Source organism: Fundulus heteroclitus, chromosome 8 (genome assembly GCF_011125445.2).
Source record: "Fundulus heteroclitus isolate FHET01 chromosome 8, MU-UCD_Fhet_4.1, whole genome shotgun sequence".
Lineage (NCBI taxonomy): Eukaryota > Metazoa > Chordata > Actinopteri > Cyprinodontiformes > Fundulidae > Fundulus > Fundulus heteroclitus.
The window spans coordinates 6,966,152-6,988,903 of record NC_046368.1 but is presented as its reverse complement, the minus strand read 5'-3'; the positions used below and the strand labels follow the sequence as shown (position 1 = coordinate 6,988,903).

At 38.3% G+C, this 22,752-nt stretch overlaps 1 protein-coding gene across 1 annotated transcript; it reads left to right on the top strand.

Moving 5' to 3' along the window:
* Positions 1-410: 410 nt before the first annotated feature.
* tmc2a (transmembrane channel-like 2a) lies at positions 411-22,663 on the top strand. Its single transcript, XM_012857737.3, has 20 exons — positions 411-1,120; positions 3,931-3,969; positions 4,058-4,511; positions 5,754-5,909; positions 7,438-7,528; positions 7,616-7,697; positions 7,791-7,897; positions 8,012-8,110; positions 10,338-10,480; positions 10,584-10,731; positions 10,846-11,034; positions 11,169-11,348; positions 12,808-12,966; positions 13,213-13,341; positions 14,141-14,208; positions 15,810-16,049; positions 16,124-16,249; positions 18,678-18,756; positions 19,684-19,801; positions 21,330-22,663. Exons 1-20 carry the CDS (start codon positions 1,090-1,092, stop codon positions 21,551-21,553), a joined length of 2,862 nt encoding a protein of 953 aa, XP_012713191.2. The 5' UTR covers positions 411-1,089; the 3' UTR covers positions 21,554-22,663.
* Positions 22,664-22,752: the final 89 nt, after the last annotated feature.

The following is a 22,752-nucleotide window of genomic DNA, read 5'->3' as shown; positions in this document are numbered from 1 at the left end:
ATGGAACAAAAAAAAACGATACCTACACTGTGTATAGAAACATATATTAATTAATTTAGTGCAATAAAAACAATTAATTTTGAATTGGTGATGCAAGGGTGAAACTTTTTAATGTTAGATTTAACTTTGGCCGGTTTAATACCTTCATTGACATTAACATAGTTACAAAGTCATTGTTAAACTGTTCTATTCTATAAAAGTGTTACATTATTGAAGTTGAGCCACGTTGAAATATTAATGCCGCGGGATGAAACAGGTGTCATCAGCTCGTTGTTTCCCGGCACATTCGCTTTGTGAATTTTCCAGTTCTGTGAATGCCATCTGATGCGCCGCCTCTCACTTCTCACCTGCACATCAACTCAGGTGTCAAAAGGTCGCGTGGCAGAACAGCCGGCTGTGTAATTGAATCATAATGCACGTGAAAGATGAGCTCTGGGGACATTTTTAATGAAGCCCGGAGGCGTTTTTCAGGTCGTCTTGCAGCTCTGCGCTCTCTGGTCCGTCACCTTTGGCTGATTCTTCTTTTTTCTTTCATTCCTTCCTACAAACATTGTCAAGGCAAAAAGGAAAATAACTCAGGTGCACAGACACGTGTGCATATTTACAGCTCGCTAAACGAGCCTCTCCCCCAAAGAAACCTAAACCTTCATTAAATCTTTAAGATGTCTGCAGTTCTCCTGCGTGGCTCTCAGGTAACAGGACCAGTGAGAGTGTTTCAAGGACTCCTTTACCAACTTTGTTCCCTGGAAAAGGAAACCTCGGTCATTACACCTGGCTAAGTAGCCGCAGCAGAACACCTGGACGCAACCAGGTGTTCTGGGAATCACCTCCGCCTCGTGGAAACCACGACCCACCCACCCCCACGAAGCGTAAAGAGACGTTTTACTCCACAGAGTCACAAAGCGAATCGCCCTTTTCTGGTTCCTCCACAACTCGCCCGCACCTGGCCGGGTACACCTGTCGTCACCTGCAGCTGTCGCCGTGGCAACAGGAGCGTTAGATACCTGAGTTGGCAGGTGGCGGGGAGCCGGGGTCAGAGCAGACGGAGGGTACCGGGAGGGACAGGCGGCTTTTTCCTCTTCCTCCATCATGCCGAGAAAAAGCGCCGCTGCTGAGGAAGGTGAGCTAAATGTTTGTGTTTCAACCTGAGGATGGAGCTGCAGAAAAGTGCATTTTATCTCCTCATTTTGCTATTTTTTTATTTTTTTATTTTTTTTGGGGGGGGGGTTCAAGTGTTACGTGAATTTGCTGAATCATAAGAGAAAGCGCAGCGTCATCACTGGTCCGGTTCTTTGTCACTGCTGGTTTCAGGAGTTGGTTTTTGTTTTTTGGTTGCTTATCTTGGGATTTTGGTGAACGTCCAGCCAACATCTCTGAGGCTTTCTGTTCTGTGTTTGCTTTGGACACTTAATTTTCTCATCAAAAAGCTGTAAAGAGAAAACAAACATTATTTTATCCCTCAAATATATATATATATATATATATATATATATATATATATATATATATATATATATATATATATTTGTGTTTTTTGTCCCAGATCACTAAACCGATTTTAATAGCAGATAATAAGGGTAAATACTATAAACTAAGCTGTTTTCAACTCATAATTTCATTTAAGGGGCTAAAAGCCTACATCTAAAACCTAGTCCTTTAATGGCTATTTTTGGGGTTGATGCAGGGATTTCTAGCAAGGCAAATGTTATTGTTTTTGCAACTCTGATCGCTCGGAGAATACTTTTAGAATGGAAATCCCAATTTCCATTCTAAAAGTAAGGCATCAATGTGGCTTTCCGATATGATGATGTTCCTAAAAATTGAAAAAGTGAAATACTTTCTGAAAGGATCGACCAAAACATTTTATAAAGTATGGAGCCCTTAACTGGGTTATTTTGATAAACTTGTAACTCTCCCTTCTCACTAGTAAACAAGTCCCAATGTAGGGTGTTTCCATTTTGGGATAATAATCCCGCCCCCCCTCTTTTTTTATTTATTTATTATTATTATTTTTAAAATATATTTATTCCTCCCAATAAACATTTTTTTCTCTCTCTGCCGGCACAGGGATAGTTGGGGTTGGATGGGGTTTATAAATATATAAAAATGTTGAATTGCTGTGTGGTTCTTGTTATATTGTACACGGTCAAAGGAATTGTAGCAACTGCTAAACACTACAATCTGAATGACATTGTACATCTGTTTTAACAACAATAAAAATATGATAAAAAAAAAAGAATCTAAAATGCAGCCGTGATAAGAATGTAACGGTGCAGGAGAAAACAGTTTTGAAAAAAAGTGAGCAGATGAATGTTCCACTGTGTTTATGGTGCAAAATAATGGTGCAAAAAAAAGGCATTAATTTGAAAAGTTCAGTGTTGGCAGTGCAAAATAGTAATGGTGCAAAAAATGCAGTAAACGTTCAGTTGTGTTAAATGAAATAAAATCAAAAGTATCATCTTTACACGCGCACCCGGCCCTTTTAATGACTTCATGATGCCAAAGTGGCCCAATATAGAAATGGGTTTGACATCCCTGCTCCAGAACCTCTGGACATGACTATACAAAGAAGTATTGTTAATAAAATGAAGACCGTTACAGACAACGCTGAGCAATCGCTTCATCAGACATTAAACAACAACAGTGTCTTCAGTCAGAGGCTTCAGCCGAGCTGCTGCAACACAGACCCCTACAGGAGACCCTAAATGCCTACAGCCAACGACTCGTTGAAGAAACCTGCATGATATGAGTTGCAACAACATTTAATTGCGCTTTGGGATTAGTAAAGTATTTGTCAGAACATCAAGGCCTGTTTGAGATTTACCAAAAACTTCTGGATGAAAAAATACTCTGAGCGGAAAAAAGGGTAACATTTTGGAGTGTGTGAGTCTCGGTCAAACCTGGATAACCTGCTGTAATTGATGGAACCATGCATTTCCTTTTCTACCAATAAATATTAAAGGAGAAGGTCTGTCCATCGGTTCCTGAAGTGCACCTGAACCAAAACTGAAGGTTTTAGAGTGGCCTAGTCAAAGCCTACATTGACTGCGATTGAGATGCTGAGACATGACGTTAAACAGCTATTTTATTTCTATCTACTGCTCGACTTTCAGCTCGCCAGCTGCTTGGTTCTCTCTTCTGTGCCCTCCTCCTCTGTCGGCCCTTAATTAATCTTCAGTGAGGTTTGTTATAGCGTGGTGGATTTTGATAGCTGAGCCTCTTGTATAAGCCAAAACATACTTTATTGTGGTTGTAGATCTTGTGGAGTATCTAGCAAGCTTAAAATCGGACGGACCCTGACGTTCCCTTAGTTTTTGTGAAAATGTTTCAACACCTATCCTGCGAGTCTTTGGCTACGTAAAATATCTGATATCTATCCTAATTAGTATCATATATGGAAGTGGCACAAATGTGTTTTTTTAGGGTAAAAAGATCGGAATTGGGCCGTTCACACTGCCATGAAAAAGACGGATATGGGTTACATATGGGCAATAAGATCGGATTTGGGTCTCATTTCCCTGCAGTGTGAACGCAGCCTTTGTCAATACAAATTTTCTGGTTCAAAGTGGTCTGCTATCAGATTCCAAAACACAGAGGGAGACTGTTTTATTTTTGCACCTGAACCAAAACTGAAGGTTTTAGAGTGGCCTAGTCAAAGCCTACGGTGACTGCGATTGAGGTGCTGAGACGTGACATTAAAAAACCTTTAATATGCTTGAATTAAAGCAAATATGCAAAGAAATTTGGGCCAAAATTCCTCCCTTAATAAATAAAACCATAGTCTGAAAACGGCTTTTCTAGTTTACTCAGGTTATTTTCGTCTGATTTAAAAGTCAAATTGAGGCAAAAAGCTAAAACAGGAAAAAAGTCTTTAAGTGCAATTCAGCTGGTCGTCATTTTAACTCTCTTTTCATCCACGCTCTTCCTCAGTTGGGATAGATATAGACGAAGATGTGAGCGACAGCGATGGTAAGTGGATAACACCGAATTTAACACAAACTTTCACATCTAGATTCAAGGATTTCAAATGTAGTAACTGAGCTGGTTTAACATGTAGACGGGGACAACAGGAGGAGAGCAAACAGGAGGCAGGGAGGTGGACGAGGAGGAGGAAGAGGAGGCGCCAGAGGAAGAGGCCGAGGCAAAAAGGCGGACAGCGATGAGGAGGAGGATGACGAAGATGAGGCTCCCAAGGGACGAGGCAGAGGTGGGAACAGGAGGAGGCCGGCCAATAAACGGGGCGCTGGTAGAAACAACGATGATGACAGCGAAGACGAGGCTCCCAAGAAGAAGAGAGGAGGAGCAGCCAACAGGAGAAAAGGCGGCAAAGCCCAGGAAAGTGAGGAGGACAGCGAAGCTGAGAAGGGAAAGAAGGGAAGGAAAGGAGGAAAGAAAGGGGGGAAGGAGGAGGACAACGGGAAAGGTAAGAAAGGCGACGCCAAAGGAAAGAACAAAGGGAAAGACAAAGATGACGACAAGGACAAGAAGAAAAAGAAGAAGAAGGATGACAGGTAGGCCAGAGAAAGAGAAACAGAGCATCTAAATGGGTTTGTATTTACTGCATGAACCTAAAACATAAAACATTTAAACACGCATTTCTGTAACTGAGTAGTTTCCTCAAACATGTAGTTATCACATTCATGTCTTCTGCCTTCTGGTGGAGGACTTTAGTATCACCAGAGATCAGGACACCTGTCTCATTTAAGACTCAAAATGGCTGCAAGGACCTGATTCAAAGAGAGTTTTTGGAAGAGTTGCAGTAGATGCATCTTTGATAAAAACGCTGCTTGTCAAAATTCAAGAGACATAAAACATAAAAAAAATCTGAATTGTAATTTTAATCAAAATCACATACAAATCTAGTTTAATTTCTATCTATAAAAAATAGCGTAAAAATGCTTTTAAAATGGATAAAAACTGTGAATAGACTAGTAAATGTGGCATTTTTGTGCCATTTTGTCTAACAGGAATAAAATATATATATTTCAATTTGGGGGAAATATGATAAATCTGTGAGCATAATCATCAGACATGCATTAAAATAGTCTGAAATCCGTGTAATATTTGATTTTTTGTTGATTTTGTTAAAACCATTCATTTTAATGTGCAAATTAAGAAATTATGACATTTTGATCATTTTTCTGGGGCTATGGCAATAAATGCAAAGGTACCTTTATTGTCATTTTGCATGCACAAAGTGTGTACAGAACGAAATTTCGTTTGCATACATCTTGAAAAAAGTCACTCTGGAAATCACTCTAAAAAATCACAATAGATTGCACTATTTTTCAGGATAAAGATGCAGCAGCAATTTATGTAAACAATTGAAATTAAAACCAATGTAACAATGTAAACAATGCAGGGGAAATAAACGGTGTGCTACAAGTTAGTGTTCTAAAAAATGTAACAATTATGAAATATTTAGAACCATTAAGCAGTGATTTAGTTGAATGAATCCTCCATCACTGAGGGGATTATGTTGAAGATTTAAATACAAAATCTGTGTGAACATAAATTTATTGATGTAACTGTGTAGTAAAGCAACAGTTCAGGTGGAAATACAATTGAAGTCTGATTTTTCTTTACTTTATTCAACTTTAAGTAGAAAAAAATCTTTAAATCAAGACTTATAATCCATCTTCAAGTTAATTTTGTGATTAATATTTATTGACTACACAATTAACTGGAAACAATGCTTTAAATTAGAATAAAAAGCTGTTTTAGATCCCACATTTGCTCCCTTTCTCCTCCAGCTCTTCAGATTCCAACTCAAACTCAGACGAGGAGGAGGAGTCCATGTCGGAGGGGGAGATGGCCCGGCTGATGGAGGAGGTGGAGGAGAAGAAGAAACTGATCGCTAACATCAGGAACAAGCCCTGGAGGATGAAGCGGAGGCTCGTTCTCTTGAAGTAAAGTCATAAAAGGCTACATTTAATAGGACTAAAAGCGGTTTCATTATTCTTTGTTTTTACTATCGGAGATCTTGTTGTTTAATGTGGATGCTATATTTTTGCTGATATCAGTTGTTGCTATTTGTAAATGAAGAGAGTATGTAATAGTACGTTGATGACTACCCGATTTCCCAAGTTAACACAAGCAGGCTTTAGGCTGCTGCTGCTACAAGCTCCACGAGAACCGAGACATTTGTTCTCACTCCTGCAGCGAATGAAATCATTTTGTTCACTCTGCCCTGTCTTGAAGCTCTCTGTCTGTGCCCTCCTCACCCGTCTGCCCTTAATGGATCTTCAGTGGTTTGTTATAGTGTGGTGGATTTCAGTAGCTCAGCCTCTCGTGAAATATGAATAGACAGAGCCAAAACACATTTTTTTCATGTTCTTGCCACCCCGACTACAAGAACAAAATTCTTGGTTCTTGTGGAGTATCTAGCGAGCTTAAAATCGGACGCAACCAGACTTTCCATTAGTTTTTCTGAAAATGTTTCAACACCCATCCAGGAGTCTTTGGATACGTAAAATATCTGATACGTATCCAAATTAGTACCACGTATGGAAGTGGCACAAATATGTTTTTTTTTTTAGGGTAAAAAGATCGGAATCGGGCCATTCACACTGCCATGAAAAAGACAGATATGGGTTGCATATGGGCAATAAGATCAGATTTAGGTCTCATTTCCCTGCAGTGTGGTCTGCTATCAGATTACAAAACAGACTGTTTTGTAATCTGATAGCTGTTTATTTTTGCAACAATGCAGTGTTGCCAGTGGCCTTCAGGGAACTGTAAGTTGCAGGTCTAGCACCCCTAGTGACTTGGTGATATGGTCCTGCTTTGATATAGACTTTAGTATAAAAATATTTTGGTAAATCAGAAAACTATAAATTGTCTGTAGTCCTTGATATAAAAGTTTGGAGAACTATATTTCTAGTGGGTCTAAAATAACAAACTAAATATGTTAATCCAAACCTACATAAATAAAAGCACATCATTGAAAATAATCTATATTAAGTGTAGGAAACTAATTATTTTTGCAATGATGATGTTACAAGGTTTTATTGTTCATTATTATTTACATCTGTTATGAAAATGTAAAATGATTTACAAAATCAGTAGTGTGTGAAAGCTTCTTTCAAAAAACAACATCTCAAGTAGAAAATTTACTTTATTGCATTTTAGAGTTTGAACCATTTTCCTTTCCATGTTTTCAATAAGATAATAATTACAATTAAATGAAAGTTTAATTGTAAGTTTGTAAGTTTTTACAGTTTAATGAAGAAATGTAAATTTAAGTCATTTACTATTTTAGACATTTTAACTGAGAATATCTACATTGAAAAGCCATTATATTTGAGAAAGTGTATTGTTTAAGGGATTAAAACAAGTGTGCAAACCTCTTCAGCCCATTTCTTAACCCAGCAAATAAACAACTGCATCATCTGCATATTGTTGGAGTTTGTTGAGCCTCTTTGTGTTCCTCTGCAGGGAAGCACAACAATTTGTGGATAAGTTTGAAGGAGCTCTAGGCAAAGGAAAAGGCAGGAAGTGGTATGCCTACAAAGTGATGATGACCAAGGTTTGGCAAAAATTCCCATCTTTTTATGTTTTATTTCCTTTTCTTGAGTTTTTGTTTTCATAGATACGCCATGTGTTTTTGTTTCAGAAATGGATTAAGTTTCAGAGAGATTTTGAGAATTTCAGAACTGCCTGCATTCCATGGGAAAGAAAAATTAAAGAGGTGGAAAGTAAGTTTGGTTCAACAGCATCTTTAGTAAACATATAAAGAGTGAATCTGATTTGGTGGATGCTTAATTTAAGATCGTTACTGATGTGTTTAGGCCACTTTGGATCATCCGTTGCTTCTTACTTCATTTTCCTGCGCTGGATGTACGGGATGAATCTCGTCCTTTTTGGTCTCACCTTTGGACTGGTGGTCATCCCTGAGGTGTGTTTTTGTAGTTCAGTTGATTACTCTCATGTTTAATTGGTCATAATGCAGAAACAATACAATGTTGTCAAATAATGTCAAAAAATTAACTCACTACGTTTAACTTTCAAGGTCCTCATGGGTCTTCCCTATGGGTCTATTCCCAGAAAGACAGTACCAAGAGCAGAGCAGCCCACTGCTCAGGATTATTCAGTTCTAATGGACTTTAATGTGAGTATTATGACCAGACACCTTTCTAGATATTTGCCTTCCAAGCAAAAGGACTTCCTGGTGATCATATAAAGTGGTCTTTATCAATCGTTCATTATACTTGCAAAGGGTTTCTTTTGGACTTTTTGTTTATTTTGACAGATTTCTAATTTGTGCGACCATTGTTGAAAGATTTTTTTGTTACTTGATCATCTAACTTTGACCTATTAACCGTATTCATATGACCAACTTCCAGATCAGCATTCTTACGTATAAATAGTGTCTTTAAGGTCAGAGACTTGCATGGAACGGATATCTTCAGCTTTAGGAGAACGGGGGCACTCAGATCTGTCTATCATCCCGAGAGGGAGTTGTCAGATTGAGTGTATGAAACAAGAACTTTTATAGTTTGAGATGTGCAATAGATTCCAAACCAAATAGCTGGAGTACTGTCTTTGGGTTGAGTATGCTAATAACAGTCTTATAACTTTCCATTGCAAGAAAATCTGGTTTTAGTCCATGTCCGCACTCTAATTTACTGTCTTGTCAAATCTAACTCCTTAGTATCGATCAGACAAAAAAGTTTGGCTGTCAGTTTTTAATAGTTATTCAAGAAAGTTTTCTCTTGCTGTGTATGTACTTAACAGATTTAGTTTTCCATCCGTGTATCAGCTGATTATCTCAGACTGCCCCCTAACCTGTAAATAAAGTTAAAGTTAATCATGTTAAACCTGTGCTCTATAGCGTTTTCTGCCCTTCTTCTGAGCTCCCTCCGCCCCACCTTGGTCATTGATGGTTATCTTGCTTTTTGCCCATTGGGTCCTTGATTGGTTTTCATGGCAGTAGGGTCCAGAACAGACTTCTTAATTCCCACACTCTTTTATCTTGGACAATTATTTGACATCTGTCTTTGAAAACTCCAGCATATCTCGTTCTAGCAGGCGGGTTATTGTCATATTTTGGGTGGTTGCAGTGTTGGATTCAGTATTTTCATCCATTCCCTGCATAGGTGGGTGTAGCTGTTCTGTGGTTTTACCTTACATCTGTGTATCTCATTCTCCCTGAAGTACGCAGCTTAAAAGGGTGCAGCAGATGTCCCATTTTATCACCCTAAGGCCATCTATGGTTGTGGTAAAACCAAGATGTTATTGTAATCTGTTTCTCCTGCCTTCCAGTGTCTCTATTCTCTTTTTCCGGTGTTTTAGATCAGCCAATCTTTGCCTTGCCTCAGATCTTCCACTCAAAATCTGTAAAGTCCTTAGTCTCTTTAAGACAAAGCTCCCATGCTCACTTAAAATGCAACTGCTGTTTCTCTTCAACTCCTGTTAGTCGACTCCTTGTCTCTTTGCCTAAACACCCTCCAACACATGACGCAGAGATAACAGCACAAACCTGGATAAGCTCTCCCCTTCTTCATTGGATACCCTGGCACCTCCTTCCCTTGTCAGTAGACCACCAGAAACATGTAAAATCCAATCTATATCATAATGACATGCCATAATTGCCTCTACTAATCCTGCTCTTCTGCTCCATAAAGAAAATACCAGACTGAGATCTTTTACCCAGGACCCCACAAAAAACTAAAACAATGTAATTATTGTTGGACAATAAATTTATTTTATTTATTCCACAATTTTTCTTTGAGTATCTGCATTTGGGTCTACATGAATTTGTAGATTATGCAACTCTGCTTTTTTTTATAAATAGCTCAGAGGCTTATCAGGCTCACAATGTTTTGTTTTTTCAGGCATAAAAGGCTTCCTGAACATAAGAGATGAACCAATGTTGTGTTTGCACATTCCAGACAACCTTACAAAGATTAAATTTGGATCTTAAGTCATTTTCTTCCATGCAGCAGTTGGGTTGGCTCTAAAAAAAATTTTTTTTACAGTTTTACCAAAGAGGTTCTAGCTGAAAATGTAGTAAAATACAAGATTAACTGATGGATGAAGCAGCTCAGAGGCCTCTGCCTGACAGAGGAGACTTTCAGATGCTGTTTTAAACAGCTATAAACGGGATTCATGGTCTGAATGTTGTACTTTTATGCTCAATATAAGCACACACAATGGTGAGGTGATGTGGAGTGGACAAAAACTGGGTGAAATAAACAGCCAGGTCCTATGGAAACCCCAAAAGCCTCTCAGACACTCTGCAGAACTATTGATAAAGACCACTTTCAATGAGAAAACAAAGCCTGTAAAATTTGCATATTAGGAGGGAAAATCTAAAAGTCTGTTCCATTTTGTAGGGATACTGTAAATACTCGGTCCTGTTCTATGGATATTACAACAACCAGAGAACCATTGGCTTGCTAAAGTTCAGGCTGCCGCTGTCCTACCTCTTGGTGGGGATCGGGAGCTTTGGGTACAGCCTGATGCTCGTCATCCGAACGTGAGTCTCCACTCACAAATACTTTCGGCATCACCTCTTAATAATAAATACGCACATTTTTGGGAAGAGTACGATGAAAGTCCATTTTTGGTTTGTTATTCAGGATGGCCAAGAACGCTGATGTTGGTGGAGGAGATGGAGAGGAAGGGGAGTTCACCTTCGCCTGGAAGATGTTCACCAGCTGGGATTACCTGATCGGCAATGCAGAAACAGCTGACAACAAGTACGCCTCCATCACCACCAGCTTTAAGGTACCGACAGCAGCCTCACGCCCCTCGAGATGATCACTTCCAGTGACATGTTTTACCTTTTCAGGCACTGGGTTTAACTCACAACCCAAAATTAAAATCTTTTGATAAGAACAGGAGTCCATCGTAGATGAGCAAGAGAACCAAAAGGACGAGAACATCCACCTGCGGAGGTTTCTCAGGGTTTTGGCCAACTTCATGATCACCTGTAGTCTAGGCGGGAGTGGGTACCTCATCTACTTTGTGGTGAAGAGATCTCAGGAATTCGCCAACAGGACTGACCTCAGCTGGTATGAGAAGAATGAGGTAATGATGCTCAGATGCTTGTGGACAGAAATCTCAGATAGATATACAACTGAAAACAAGGAGGAAAAAGAGGTTGTGTTGATAGATTTGATAAATATCCAGTTTTAAATGATCACTATGGTCTGTTTCACCAGTTGGAGCTCATCATGTCCTTGCTGGGTCTCGTGTGTCCCCCTCTATTTGAGACCATTGCCGAACTGGAGGACTACCATCCCCGAATCGCCCTCAAGTGGCAGCTGGGACGCATCTTTGCCCTCTTTCTAGGAAATCTCTACACCTTCCTGTTTGCCCTGTTTGATGAGGTCAACACCAAGGTATCCTAGCCTTGTCTTCACTTCTATCATCATTTCATTGTTGCTTTCCAAAGTGGTACAGTTTTTTCCCTAAACGAGGTTTTAGGACATTAGACGCTGAGGTCCGGTAAAACCACGGACTTTTGGAACTGTTGCTGTTTTTGAGTATGTTGTGTTTGGTATCTGAAGTCCTGAACCTTTGAATGAGGACTTTGAATGTCTTGTTACTGAAAAGTGCTAGAGAATTAACTTACCCTACCTTAACTTACCTTACCTTACCTAACCTTACCTTACTTTACCTTACCCTTTGCTGGATGGGAGTGGAGAGAAATGAATGTGTCTAGGGTGAGTGGAGTCTATTGCAATGGTGCTGGCTTCCTTCTGGAGGCAGCAGGTGTAAATGTCCATCAGAACGAGCAGCGGTGATCCAATAACATATTCTACTGACCTCACCAGCTGCAGTTTCATCCTGTTCTCCTCAGAGGAGCTGGAGAACCACCTAGTGCAGCAATACACCAGGAGGGTCTCCCTCACTGACCCATAGACGTCTGTGAGCAGCTGGTGAGAAAGGAGAGTGTGCTTTAACTTCCTGATGTGTTCCAGGTGAGGTCAGCAGAGGTGTGGACACCCAGGAAGTTCCCGACTCTGAGTGCTTTACCAAAAGGCACTTGAAAAGACAGATTCCCACCTAGAATAGTGCCATATTGCCCAATGCTTTTAGTTTGCAGGTATATGGTGCAGCCTTTTCTTTTGGGGAACCAAGTTGGATAAAATAAACATTTTTTAAACCTGTTATGATACATTTTATGAAGGAGTTGCACACAGAACCCATCTTTGACTTTGCATGGTTCTCTGCTTGATCATCCTTCAGGACCATTTATTTTTGTCTGGTCTGTCTGTTTGAACCCTCTGTTGGCCAGAACATATGGCCTCTGACGCTGAGCCAGGTTCTGCTGGAGGTTCTCCCTCCTGTTAAAAAATAGTTGTTTCTTTCCACTGTCGCCACATGCTTGCGCAGAAAGGATTGCTGCAAAGTTAACAACATATGTAATTATCTGTCCACTGCCACCAATTGCTTGTTTACTTGGGATGAGGGTTTGCTTCTAAGTCAACAACTTGATGCAATTATCTGGGCTTCATTACATAGATACCTTTTAACCATTTTACATTAAAAGTAGACTTTCTTGTGTTACATTTAGGACTTTTCTGTCATTGAATATCTCTCTAAATGACTGGATTGTACTGGAATGTGCATTACTTGTTGTACATCTTGGTATTATCGGAAATTAACCAAATTTGTATAATATAATTAAAATGGAGTGGGCTCTTTGCAGTTTAATTACTCTTGTGTTTGGCTACTTACATTCCTGACAGAAGATCAAACTAAAGATTTTTTTTTTTGATGCATTTGAAATCTTTTCTCGCCAGAACATCTTTAGGCAGATATCTGGCAACTGATTGGCTTGTTTATCCATTTCAGCTGGACGAAGAAGAGTCCATCAAGAATGCCTCTATATGGGCCATGAAGGAGTACTATGCCAACTACTCACGTCTGCTCAATGACTCTGATTCTACTCCGCCTCCCATGGACCCTGGGGATGTTATCAGAGGACCCTGCTGGGAAACTGCTGTCGGCATTGTAATGAGAATTACAATGGATATACGCTTGTCTCTGGTTTATTTTGTCTCTTCATGTATGAAACTGAATGCTGAAAATTTAGCCACTGTTAGCATTCATTTTACCTGGGAAGTCTATGGTGTTCCTCACTTTCAATCTAAATGATCACATATTTTTTTTTGTATAATTGCATAAATAAAAACTTTTCCAATGTGCAGACTGCACAGAAAATTTGAGTCTTCATGAAAATTGTTCATTGTGCTGCAGGAGTTCGTGAAGCTGACTGTTTCAGACATTCAGGTGACCTACCTGACCATTCTGATCGGGGACTTCGCCCGAGCTGTTATTGTTCGTTTCCTCAACTACTGCTGGTGCTGGGACCTGGAAGCTGGATTTGTAAGTCAGGGAAAACGCTTCTTTGTCTGTGGGAACTATTCACAATATATACATGCTGCATAGGGAGCAGTTGGTAGCACTGTTACCTTGCAGCAAGAAGGTCTTGGTTCGAATCCCAACTTGGGGGTTTCTGCTTGGAGTTTGCGTGTTCTCCACATGCATGTGTGGGTTCTCTCTGGGTACTCTGGCTACTCATCCCATGGTCAAAACATGACTGTTGGGTCAGTTTGTCCCCCCCCAAATTTCCCTAAAGTATGAGCGAGTGCCAGGTTGTTTGTCGTGTGTGTCTCAGTGTTGCCCTGGCGATCCCCACATCTTGCCCAACGACTGCTGAAAAAAAGGCACCAGCAACCCATCTATAACAAGCAGATGGATAAATATACCTTACATGCAGTTTCAATGTATAGAAGTCTAGCATTCAAAATTCTGGGTCAGCTCTGGTGCAAAGTCTGGACATTAACCCAATGTTACTAGAATGGTTTTGCATTCAGTAAAAACATCTATTTGTTTATCTACCACTGGAATAGCCAATAGCATCGAATGGTATAAGAAATGCATTTTTTTTCCATGCATCTAACCGCTGAATAAAATAAAATTCTTATGGTACTATCTGAGATTTGATTGTCCAGCTGTTTGGTGTTAAAAGCTAAACCTTCTCAGTTATGTAGAGTTTGTAATAGCCTTACCTTCTTCTTAGGTCCAGCTAATTATCTAAATCTAATTAATCTTACCTGTAAACTTTAGAGGTAACTACTGATTGGTTTAACACTCCATCATTGCTGTGTCTGGCCTCTTTTAGCCATCTTACGGAGAGTTCGACATCAGTGGAAATGTTCTGGGACTGGTCTTCAATCAAGGGATGATCTGGTAAAAGCTTCAGATGCACTCACTTACTTACTATGTTAATTCCACTGTATGTCTATGTGTAGTGGTGTTGCTGCTAAGTTCATTATGAAAAAGTTTGAAATGTTCTACTTATAGCTCCTAGCTCCTGTTCCTTGACCTTTTAATGAGGTTAAGAACTCTATCTTGGGGAGGAAAGGAGCTTCAGAGTGCTGTGCTGATTTCGGACAGCCTTTAACTCCGACGTCATTATGTTACGGAAACACACGTGGATGATTCTAGTCAAATCCGGGCCTACAGCCTTCTGAAAAAGAACTACAAAAAAACGCAAGTTAGACAAATGTATATGCAAAATAAACGATATGTACAACATAAACAAATAGAGTTTAATTTTCAAGGTTAATATATATGTATGTATATTGTATTTCATCACGTCACAGCTGGGGAGTTAGACTAAGACTTAGACAACTTTATTTGTCATTTTGTATGCATAGAGTGCGTACAGAACAAAATTTCATTTGCATACAGCTTGGAAAACCTGTATGCAGTTCATTGCTTCCTTTGATTTAAAACTTTACACTGTTACACTATCTATTGGATAACTTCTCTCCAGACATTTTTGTTAATATCCTTGAGGTGGGCTGTGCTTATACATCATGTCACATAAAGGATTGAGGGATCCCAAATAGATCCTTACCGCTGGTAAGATACATCATGAGCTCCCTATGCTAAAGGAACTATGATAGGAAGCATACAGGCTCCTTTTCCCACTTCCTTTTTTTAAAGGTAAAGTCAGCGATTTTTCCAGAAGTTTCCCCAAGTCCCTTTTTCAATAACTTTGCATGCACAAGACCTTCTTACCTTGCTCTTCTGCTCTTCAGGGGGATCTTGTGAATTTCTAACACCAATTTAATATATCTAGTAATTTAAAATTCCCACATTGATGAAATGAAACAGTTAGAGATGGAATACGTTGAACAAGCATGATTTAGACTGTATTAAGCCATACAGATATGTGTTGGAACTGAATTGAAGTGAATTGGATTGAGCAGAAATAGTTAGAGATTTACATCTGATCTTGGTGCATTGCAGTGTAACTGGAATATGTTGAATGGCCACTGGTTGGGTTGAACTGGAAGACATGTAACTGGATTTGATTGTATTTCTGAGGTAACCAGAAGTGTACTGGCATTACAATGGGTTGAATTTAAAATGAATGGAAGTTGGACTCATTTTGACTTTACTGTATTGAGCTAAAGTTATATTTGTCTCAACTGTATTTAAGGGTGAATTACACTGTTTTGAACTGGAATGCATTGGACTAAACTGAAATCTGAATATGACCGGACTGGTTGTATTATATTTAGGGTAAATTGGATTGTATTGAAATGAATGAAGGACATTTACAGGAATTTGAGTTTGAATTTTCACTTTTTTTCCATATGCCATCAAAGGTATGTATGTAGGTTGCTATGAATTAACAGTATATAAATAAACCGAATGCGGACGGTGTCATTAATGCAAAAATCGATTTTGCCGATTTTTCCGACTAATGGACTGTCTTATACAAGATCTCAGCTCTGAAGACAGATAATTAGTATTTTTAATTTGCTCTTGTATGACAGGATGGGAGCGTTTTATGCCCCTGGGCTGGTTGGCATCAACGTGCTCCGTCTCCTGAGCTCCATGTACTATCAGTGCTGGGCTGTGATGGCCACTAACGTGCCCCATGAGAGAGTATTCAAGGCCTCCAAGTCCAACAACTTCTACATGGGTCTCCTGCTCCTCATCCTCTTCCTGAGCCTGTTGCCAGTTGTCTACACCATCATGACTCTGCCACCTTCATTTGACTGTGGCCCTTTTAGGTAATTACCCACGTTGTAGCTTTATGGGTTGTGTGTTTAGATGTGAATGTGTGCTCACCTGTGTGTTCTCGCAGTGGGAAGGCGAAGATGTTTGACGTCATCATGGAGACGATCGACCTGGATCTGCCAGCCTTCATGGGGACTCTCTTCAGCTATGCAGCGAACCCTGGCCTCATCATACCAGCTGTGCTGCTCATGGTGTAAGTGTAAATAAAGAGTCCTTTTTATGCTTTTAGCTCGCAATTTAACTATATAATCTTCTTTTTTTGTTGTACTTTTTGTAGCGTTAGACACCTTTTAATTTTACGCTTTCACTTGCAAAGACTTTAATGCTCCTGCACTGAAGCAACAAGAAAACATCAGTCTTAAACAGGGTTTTTTTTCCTCATTATTGTTCCACAGCGCCTTCTGCCACAGAATCCAAAAGAAAAGAGAGCGTCTCATGCACAAAATAACACGTCATTTTCATTTTAAAAAATAAATAAAAATAAAAGAATAACTAATAGCTTTATTAAAAAGTGCCAGGACTGTATTAGCAGATATTTAGCAACTCTTATCCTGCATTAAACATTGCGATATCCATGCACTGAAAATTGATGGTTAAAGAGGCGCTGTACAACTCTGATGAGACAAAAACTCTATTTAAGACTTCTATATTCTTGTTGCTGTAATGCAGGTATGTGTAGTTTCATCGTTTTTTTTTTTTTTTTTTTTTAGTTCTAATGTTCTCATGTAACATTAGGCACACTATTGTTATGCCTATGTGTGGGTTTAGCTTAACTGTTCCATAACAGTATTTTACAAAAGCAGATTGAAAGATTGAACTATCACTTATTATGCTTTAAATACACTTTATTATGCACAAGGGGAAAAAATCATACCTTCTTCCACAGAATGCAAAAGAAAAAAGACTGTCTGGGAGTGTGGGAAAGCAATTTAGCCATTATAATGGCACGATCTGTTAAACTTATCTGTTTAGACACCGAACTGAAACCCAAAGTAACATTGTATGAGCTTAATATGGTCAAAGAGTAAAGAATAAAATTCACAAGTAAAGTCATAACAACACATTCATTGCAAATAAAAATCAGAATTTCAAAACCGGAAGTTACTCGCTGTTTTGCAGCGGATCTGTCATCTTTTCAAAATAAAGCTGCCGGTGGTCATATAGTTTCCAACCACAATTAACTTTCCGTTTTACAATCTAGTGTAATAACATCACACTGCTACACCAATATGAGCCCGCTTTCTAGCCATTAGTGGCTGTCTGAGATTCATAAAACAAATGTTTTTCTGACCTTCCAAAGCGTTAGTGGTAGTGGGCATTGTTAGTAGATTTGTTCTTTTTCTATTGTGAACCAAAATGATCTTCTGATTGGCTGATCTATGCCTTCTGACGGAGATGTATTGGAGCCAGACTCCCGAGAATATATTTTTTTGTCAATCAAAGCAGACTAGTTTAACCAAACCAAAACCAAGGCTGATTACCGGGTTGCGACTTTTTGCATCGTATACGATGCTGTGTTGTTCACATCGTCGATGCATTTAAGCTAAGGGGGTCCAAAGTTTTTGTCAAAATACAAATCAATAATCATCAAATCAAAAGTACTTGTGAGCTAAAATTTTTTTTCAAATATTGTTCAACAAGCATTTAATAGGGCTGGACGATATAGAAAAAGAGCACATCTGTAAAATAGAAATCTTATTGATCGATATTGATAATTATCAAAAAATTCAAAACATATATCTTAATTGCAGCCTTAGCCGTTTTATGCTGTTGTTCGCAACCTATTTTTAGATACAGAACAAACAAACACTGAATTCAAACTCAGCCCTTTATTCAACCAGCTTTTTACCAAAACTACAAGTCTTTAAAAAAGAAAAAATAAGCGTGCTCTCTGAACTCTCTGAAGGGGGCGGAGCTTGGTGATAGAGCGTTTACTGGGTCTGCGTTGTGATTCGTTGGGAGGATTTACTGACTGTAATATTAACCTACATGGCTAAAATGCATGAGGAAGGAAAACTTTTATTATATTGAACTTTTTATTGACCGTTTTTTTCTATCATCGATATATGTCGATATATACATATCGATCGATATGTATTGTTATTGAATTATCGTCCAGCCCTCGCATACAATATGCAAAGTGCAAAGTACCATTGCTGGGACTCTCAGACGTTACCCAGGATTTTAAAAGCTGTGTGCGGTCAGACTGTGCTTGCTTAGCGTTTGTTTTCTTATTACTGCCACCCGCTGGACTGGAGGTGTAGTGCAGTTTCCATAACAATGTCCCCATATGTCTTTGGGCCTATTTTAAATACATTTTTACTGCAGCCTGTTATATGGCTATACTTTCAAAGCAGTGGAAATGGAAAGCAAACAATTTTCCCGGGATTTCTTTTAATCACAGGTTTTAATCTGAGGTTTTTAAATCCCAGTGGGAAATGGTCAGGGTAGGTTTGCCTGTTTATTATCAGATCATATGAGTATTGAATCTTTTCCTCTATAACCTTTTGTTAGATGTATTCATACAAATGATTATAGTTTACTGTACCTTATCATTGCTACAGCTCATACAACATAAACAGGATCAAAATAGCACTTTTATACCAGTTTTTATCGTACAGGTTGGCCATCTATTACCTCAACTCAGTCTCAGAGGCCTATCAAAACTCAAACATGGAACTGAAGAAGAAAATGCAGATGGTGAGTAAAAAATTGTTTTATTGAGATTTGTTGTTGCCTTTGGCATAATGTGCAGAGATCTAAACAGGAATCTCTAAGCAGCTATTGACATGATTGACTCTTCACTCTCATCTTTTCCTCGGGAAAACCTTGCTTCTATTCTTGAACAGCACTCAGTTAAATATTTTTAATATGTTATCTGATGCTGTTAATTTCACCCCTTCACCATTTTGTACCATATTTGGAGATTTTGGTCATTGTCTACTAACTTCATTGGGTCCAAAATGGAGGTTTCTGCCACTTGATGTTTCATAGCAACCTTGCGTCAGTTCGTACCTGCCTTGGGCACAGTTGGAACCACTTTGACATTTGACCTTTTAATTTTTAATGAAGTAATTTTCTTGGTACTCCTGGAAATCTACTCTAAGAAAATCTGGGTATGTGACTCCAGTAAGTAATTTATACCAGCAGGAGCTTGGTTAGAAACAGTGAAATAATGTATAACTCAGAAGAAAGTCTCTCAATACATATGGAAAACTAAAAATCTTAATATACCTATGATGGTACCTAGAGTAGTTACGGTAAAAGTTCTTCAGAGTTCAGCAAAAACACTTACAACTGTCCCAAAAATTTCCTGATAAAATTCCATATTTTAAAGAAATGCAAACGATCTAAAGCCAGCTTCGAATCATTGTTCTCATGTAGGTTGAAGTCTCGTCACTGATTGGTCTAAAGGTTCGGACAATGATCATTACTAACTCACTTGCACGCCATACTGTAACCCAATCTCTAAAATATCCCATTTCATCGGTCATAATCTGACCAATGAAATCTGATTATATGTCAATGATGTGGGTACAGAAGTTGTTGCCTCTTATATTTTGTCTTTTCTTTGTTGGTTAAGACCTTTAGCATCCTTCATGCCTTCTTCTGTGTCTCTGCATCCAGGCTCGTGACGAAGAGAAGAACCGGAGAAACAACAAAGACAGCACCAACCAGGTCATGAAAGACCTGGAGGACCTGATGCCGAACCGATCCCTCAGTCCTCCTGCCCCACCGGAGCCTGGTCAGTCACTTCCAGAACGGTTATTAAAAATGTGCTAAAGATGAACTCCTGATAAAAATAATAGTTATCTCTGTCGATCTAATAATATACAGTATAAGGACTTACATTGATTATATTTAAATGAAAAAAAAACTCAGTTGAACCAGCAGAACAAGAAAATATTTGCTAAGTGCATTGCCCAGTTTTTTAGCAATTAAACAAACATTAACTAATGGCTAATGTTTACTTACAATTGGCATTAGATTTTTATCTTGTTCATTTTTAAACTCAAAATTAACATATCCTTATATCTATATACTAATAAACAAAATGTGATTGAGAGTTCACAATTATATGACCATAAACAAACTAATAATTACTTCTTACTGTTAGATATTCAGCAAAATCAGTACTAGCGAACGATTCTTTTAGCAAATATTACCATATTTGTTCCTGACTTTTTATGTTATCTTATTATGAGCTAAAAAAATCAAACAGCAATAGTTGGTCATAAATAATTTAAGATTAAATTAACATGAACTCATCACTATAAAGGTATTTACAAAAATGAGTTCATAAGTTCTTCATAAGCTAACTGTTCATTAGCACGTTGTACCTGATATGTTAAGTTCTATCCTTACTGATTAAAGTGTTACGGTTGTCATACATGATACAAAATTAATATCAAGATTGAAACTTTAGGCTCCCAGATACATTTTGACTATTCTCAGTTAATATTCTAAGGCTTAGCAAGTAAAACTGAGAGATTTGGCTTATTCAACAACCCATATTAATGATTTTACATATTAAAGTATTTCTGTAAGGATTGGAAGAGTCACTTTTACTTAAGAGGTCAAGGCGCTAGTATGATCATTGTCAACTAGGGCTGGATGACACGGCTTAAAATCAATATCACGATATATTGAGCAGTTCACCACAATGATGATAAATGGGCGATAACACTAACTGGAATGTATTTGCCCCTAACAGAGTTCCTCTTTTTAAACTGACATGTTTCAGATCATCAAACATATTTTATTGTCATACAAGGATAACCTGAGAAAATACAAAAAGCAGTTATCAAATGTACTAAGGAGAAAAAGCTTTGCAAACCAGTCTGGCATTAACTATAAACCTGATTTCCATTAACGTAATCACTGCTCTGTAAGTCACTATATAACCACGGCTAATGGTTCATTAGCAGGTTGTTCATAATTTATTCTGCACTTTTTTACTGGCTTGGCTAAATTAATTACCTCATTTTAGGCTAATTTAACAATCTGACTTAGAGGTCATCAAAATGTTACCTGATAATTATGGATTCAATAAAAATACCTACCAGAATATAAGTAAGCTAACAATTCAGTAGAAAAATTTGGCTGATTTTATCCACATTCTTCGTTTAAGCATTTTTTCTTAGCCCTGATTCTAAAGTGTTACTATTCCCCTAATTTTTATATAATTGGTGTTGTTTTGATGACCCATTGCAGTGTTATGCATGTAAGGCTAAGTTTTAACTGAAACCTTCCTATTCATTTCTCTACAACAGAAAAACCTCCAGAGCCAGAGGCAAAGCCCACTAAGACAAAGCCCGGTTCAGCTGGAAAAGGAGTTAATTTACAAAAGGATGTGACTCTAGCTTCTCCCAACCCGAATGCCAGGGGGCCCATAGACCGGCCCCCAGGACCAAGAGGGCCCGGGCCAGGACCAAGAGGGCCAGGACCGGGTGCTGGAGGGGGTCGAGGTCGTGGGAGAGGACCCCCTCCAAGATAATACTGTGAGGGGGGAAAAACCTGATCTCTGCAAAAAGAGATCAAATTAGACAAAGTAAATATGTGTACATTTATTATGTCTTCAATTAATATTTTGAAATCTGTGTGTAAATTTGCAACATTCACTATTTGAACTGCTTTATAAGCCCCCCTGAATCTTAAAAAAATGTCTAATAAGAAACATTATACATTAATTGATATAGGCACTATTATGTTTTTAAATTATGTTAGTAAGTAGCGTCTCCCTGCAGGATAATTGTGTTAAAAAGTAAATGGTCTTGTGCCTTTTCTAATTTGGGACTCCTGTAACTTTGACATCTCATGTAAAGGTATAAATGTAGTTACAGTGGGGAGAAAATAGGTTGATTAAACATGTCTGGTTTTTATTTTGTTTCATTTTTATTTAGCAATGGGCCGGTTGACGTGAAACACTCCATTCATGCACGTTAACCCAAATAACAAACGCGATCATAATTGGTTGTTTTCTTAGTTGAACGTGGTAGGAAACAATAGTTTAAAAGGAGCAGAAAAAAACAGAAATAAATGGAAAAATCTAAAAATAAATGAGTACAAAAATTAAGTTATGTGCAATTATGTGGGATGGTACAGTATTGAACATGACACAAGTATTGAACATGTTTGCTGAAATGCATTTAATACTTAGTATTTATTTATTCACTTGGTGTATTGTTTATGTAATGTGTGATATATACACTTTGATCTTTAATAAGTTCTGACCAGACAATATTCTCCCTGTATTTAGCTGATTTTCTCTGTCTAAATGTTCTGCAGCAACCTTTAAGTGAGCTTTAACATGATTATCTTCAGCAGTGGAGTCTTGCGCAGTTACACTCCATAAAATACATTAAGTCTTTTTGTCACAAAACTATATCTGTTAATTTCAAAGTTATTCTGCAGCTTTCTGTAAATGGTCTTTGGCTCTTGGACAACTGTGTCAGAAATCTTGACCGGACCTACCCATGTCAATGCCAGGGCAGACTAGTGACAAGATTTCAAATCTCTCGACATAAGAAATGTCTTATTTTTTAAAGTTGAAAACTTTAACCTCCTGCAAAATGTTATCTGTTTATCATGATTTGTGAATAAACGTTGTCAGCCCATCTGTGTTTCTGCCTAGTTACTACTTGCGTCTTAAAAGTCGGAAACTGATCAGAGGAAGAAATCCCTCTGGATTTTTAT

Coding starts and splice junctions, on each gene's coding strand:
- tmc2a (XM_012857737.3), top strand. CDS start 1,090: ATGCCGAGAAAAAGCGCCGCTGCTGAGGAAG. Junction 11,035..11,168: donor GCTGGTATGAGAAGAATGAG/GTAATGATGCTC, acceptor CTGTTTCACCAG/TTGGAGCTCATCATGTCCTT. Junction 19,802..21,329: donor TCCTGCCCCACCGGAGCCTG/GTCAGTCACTTC, acceptor TCTCTACAACAG/AAAAACCTCCAGAGCCAGAG.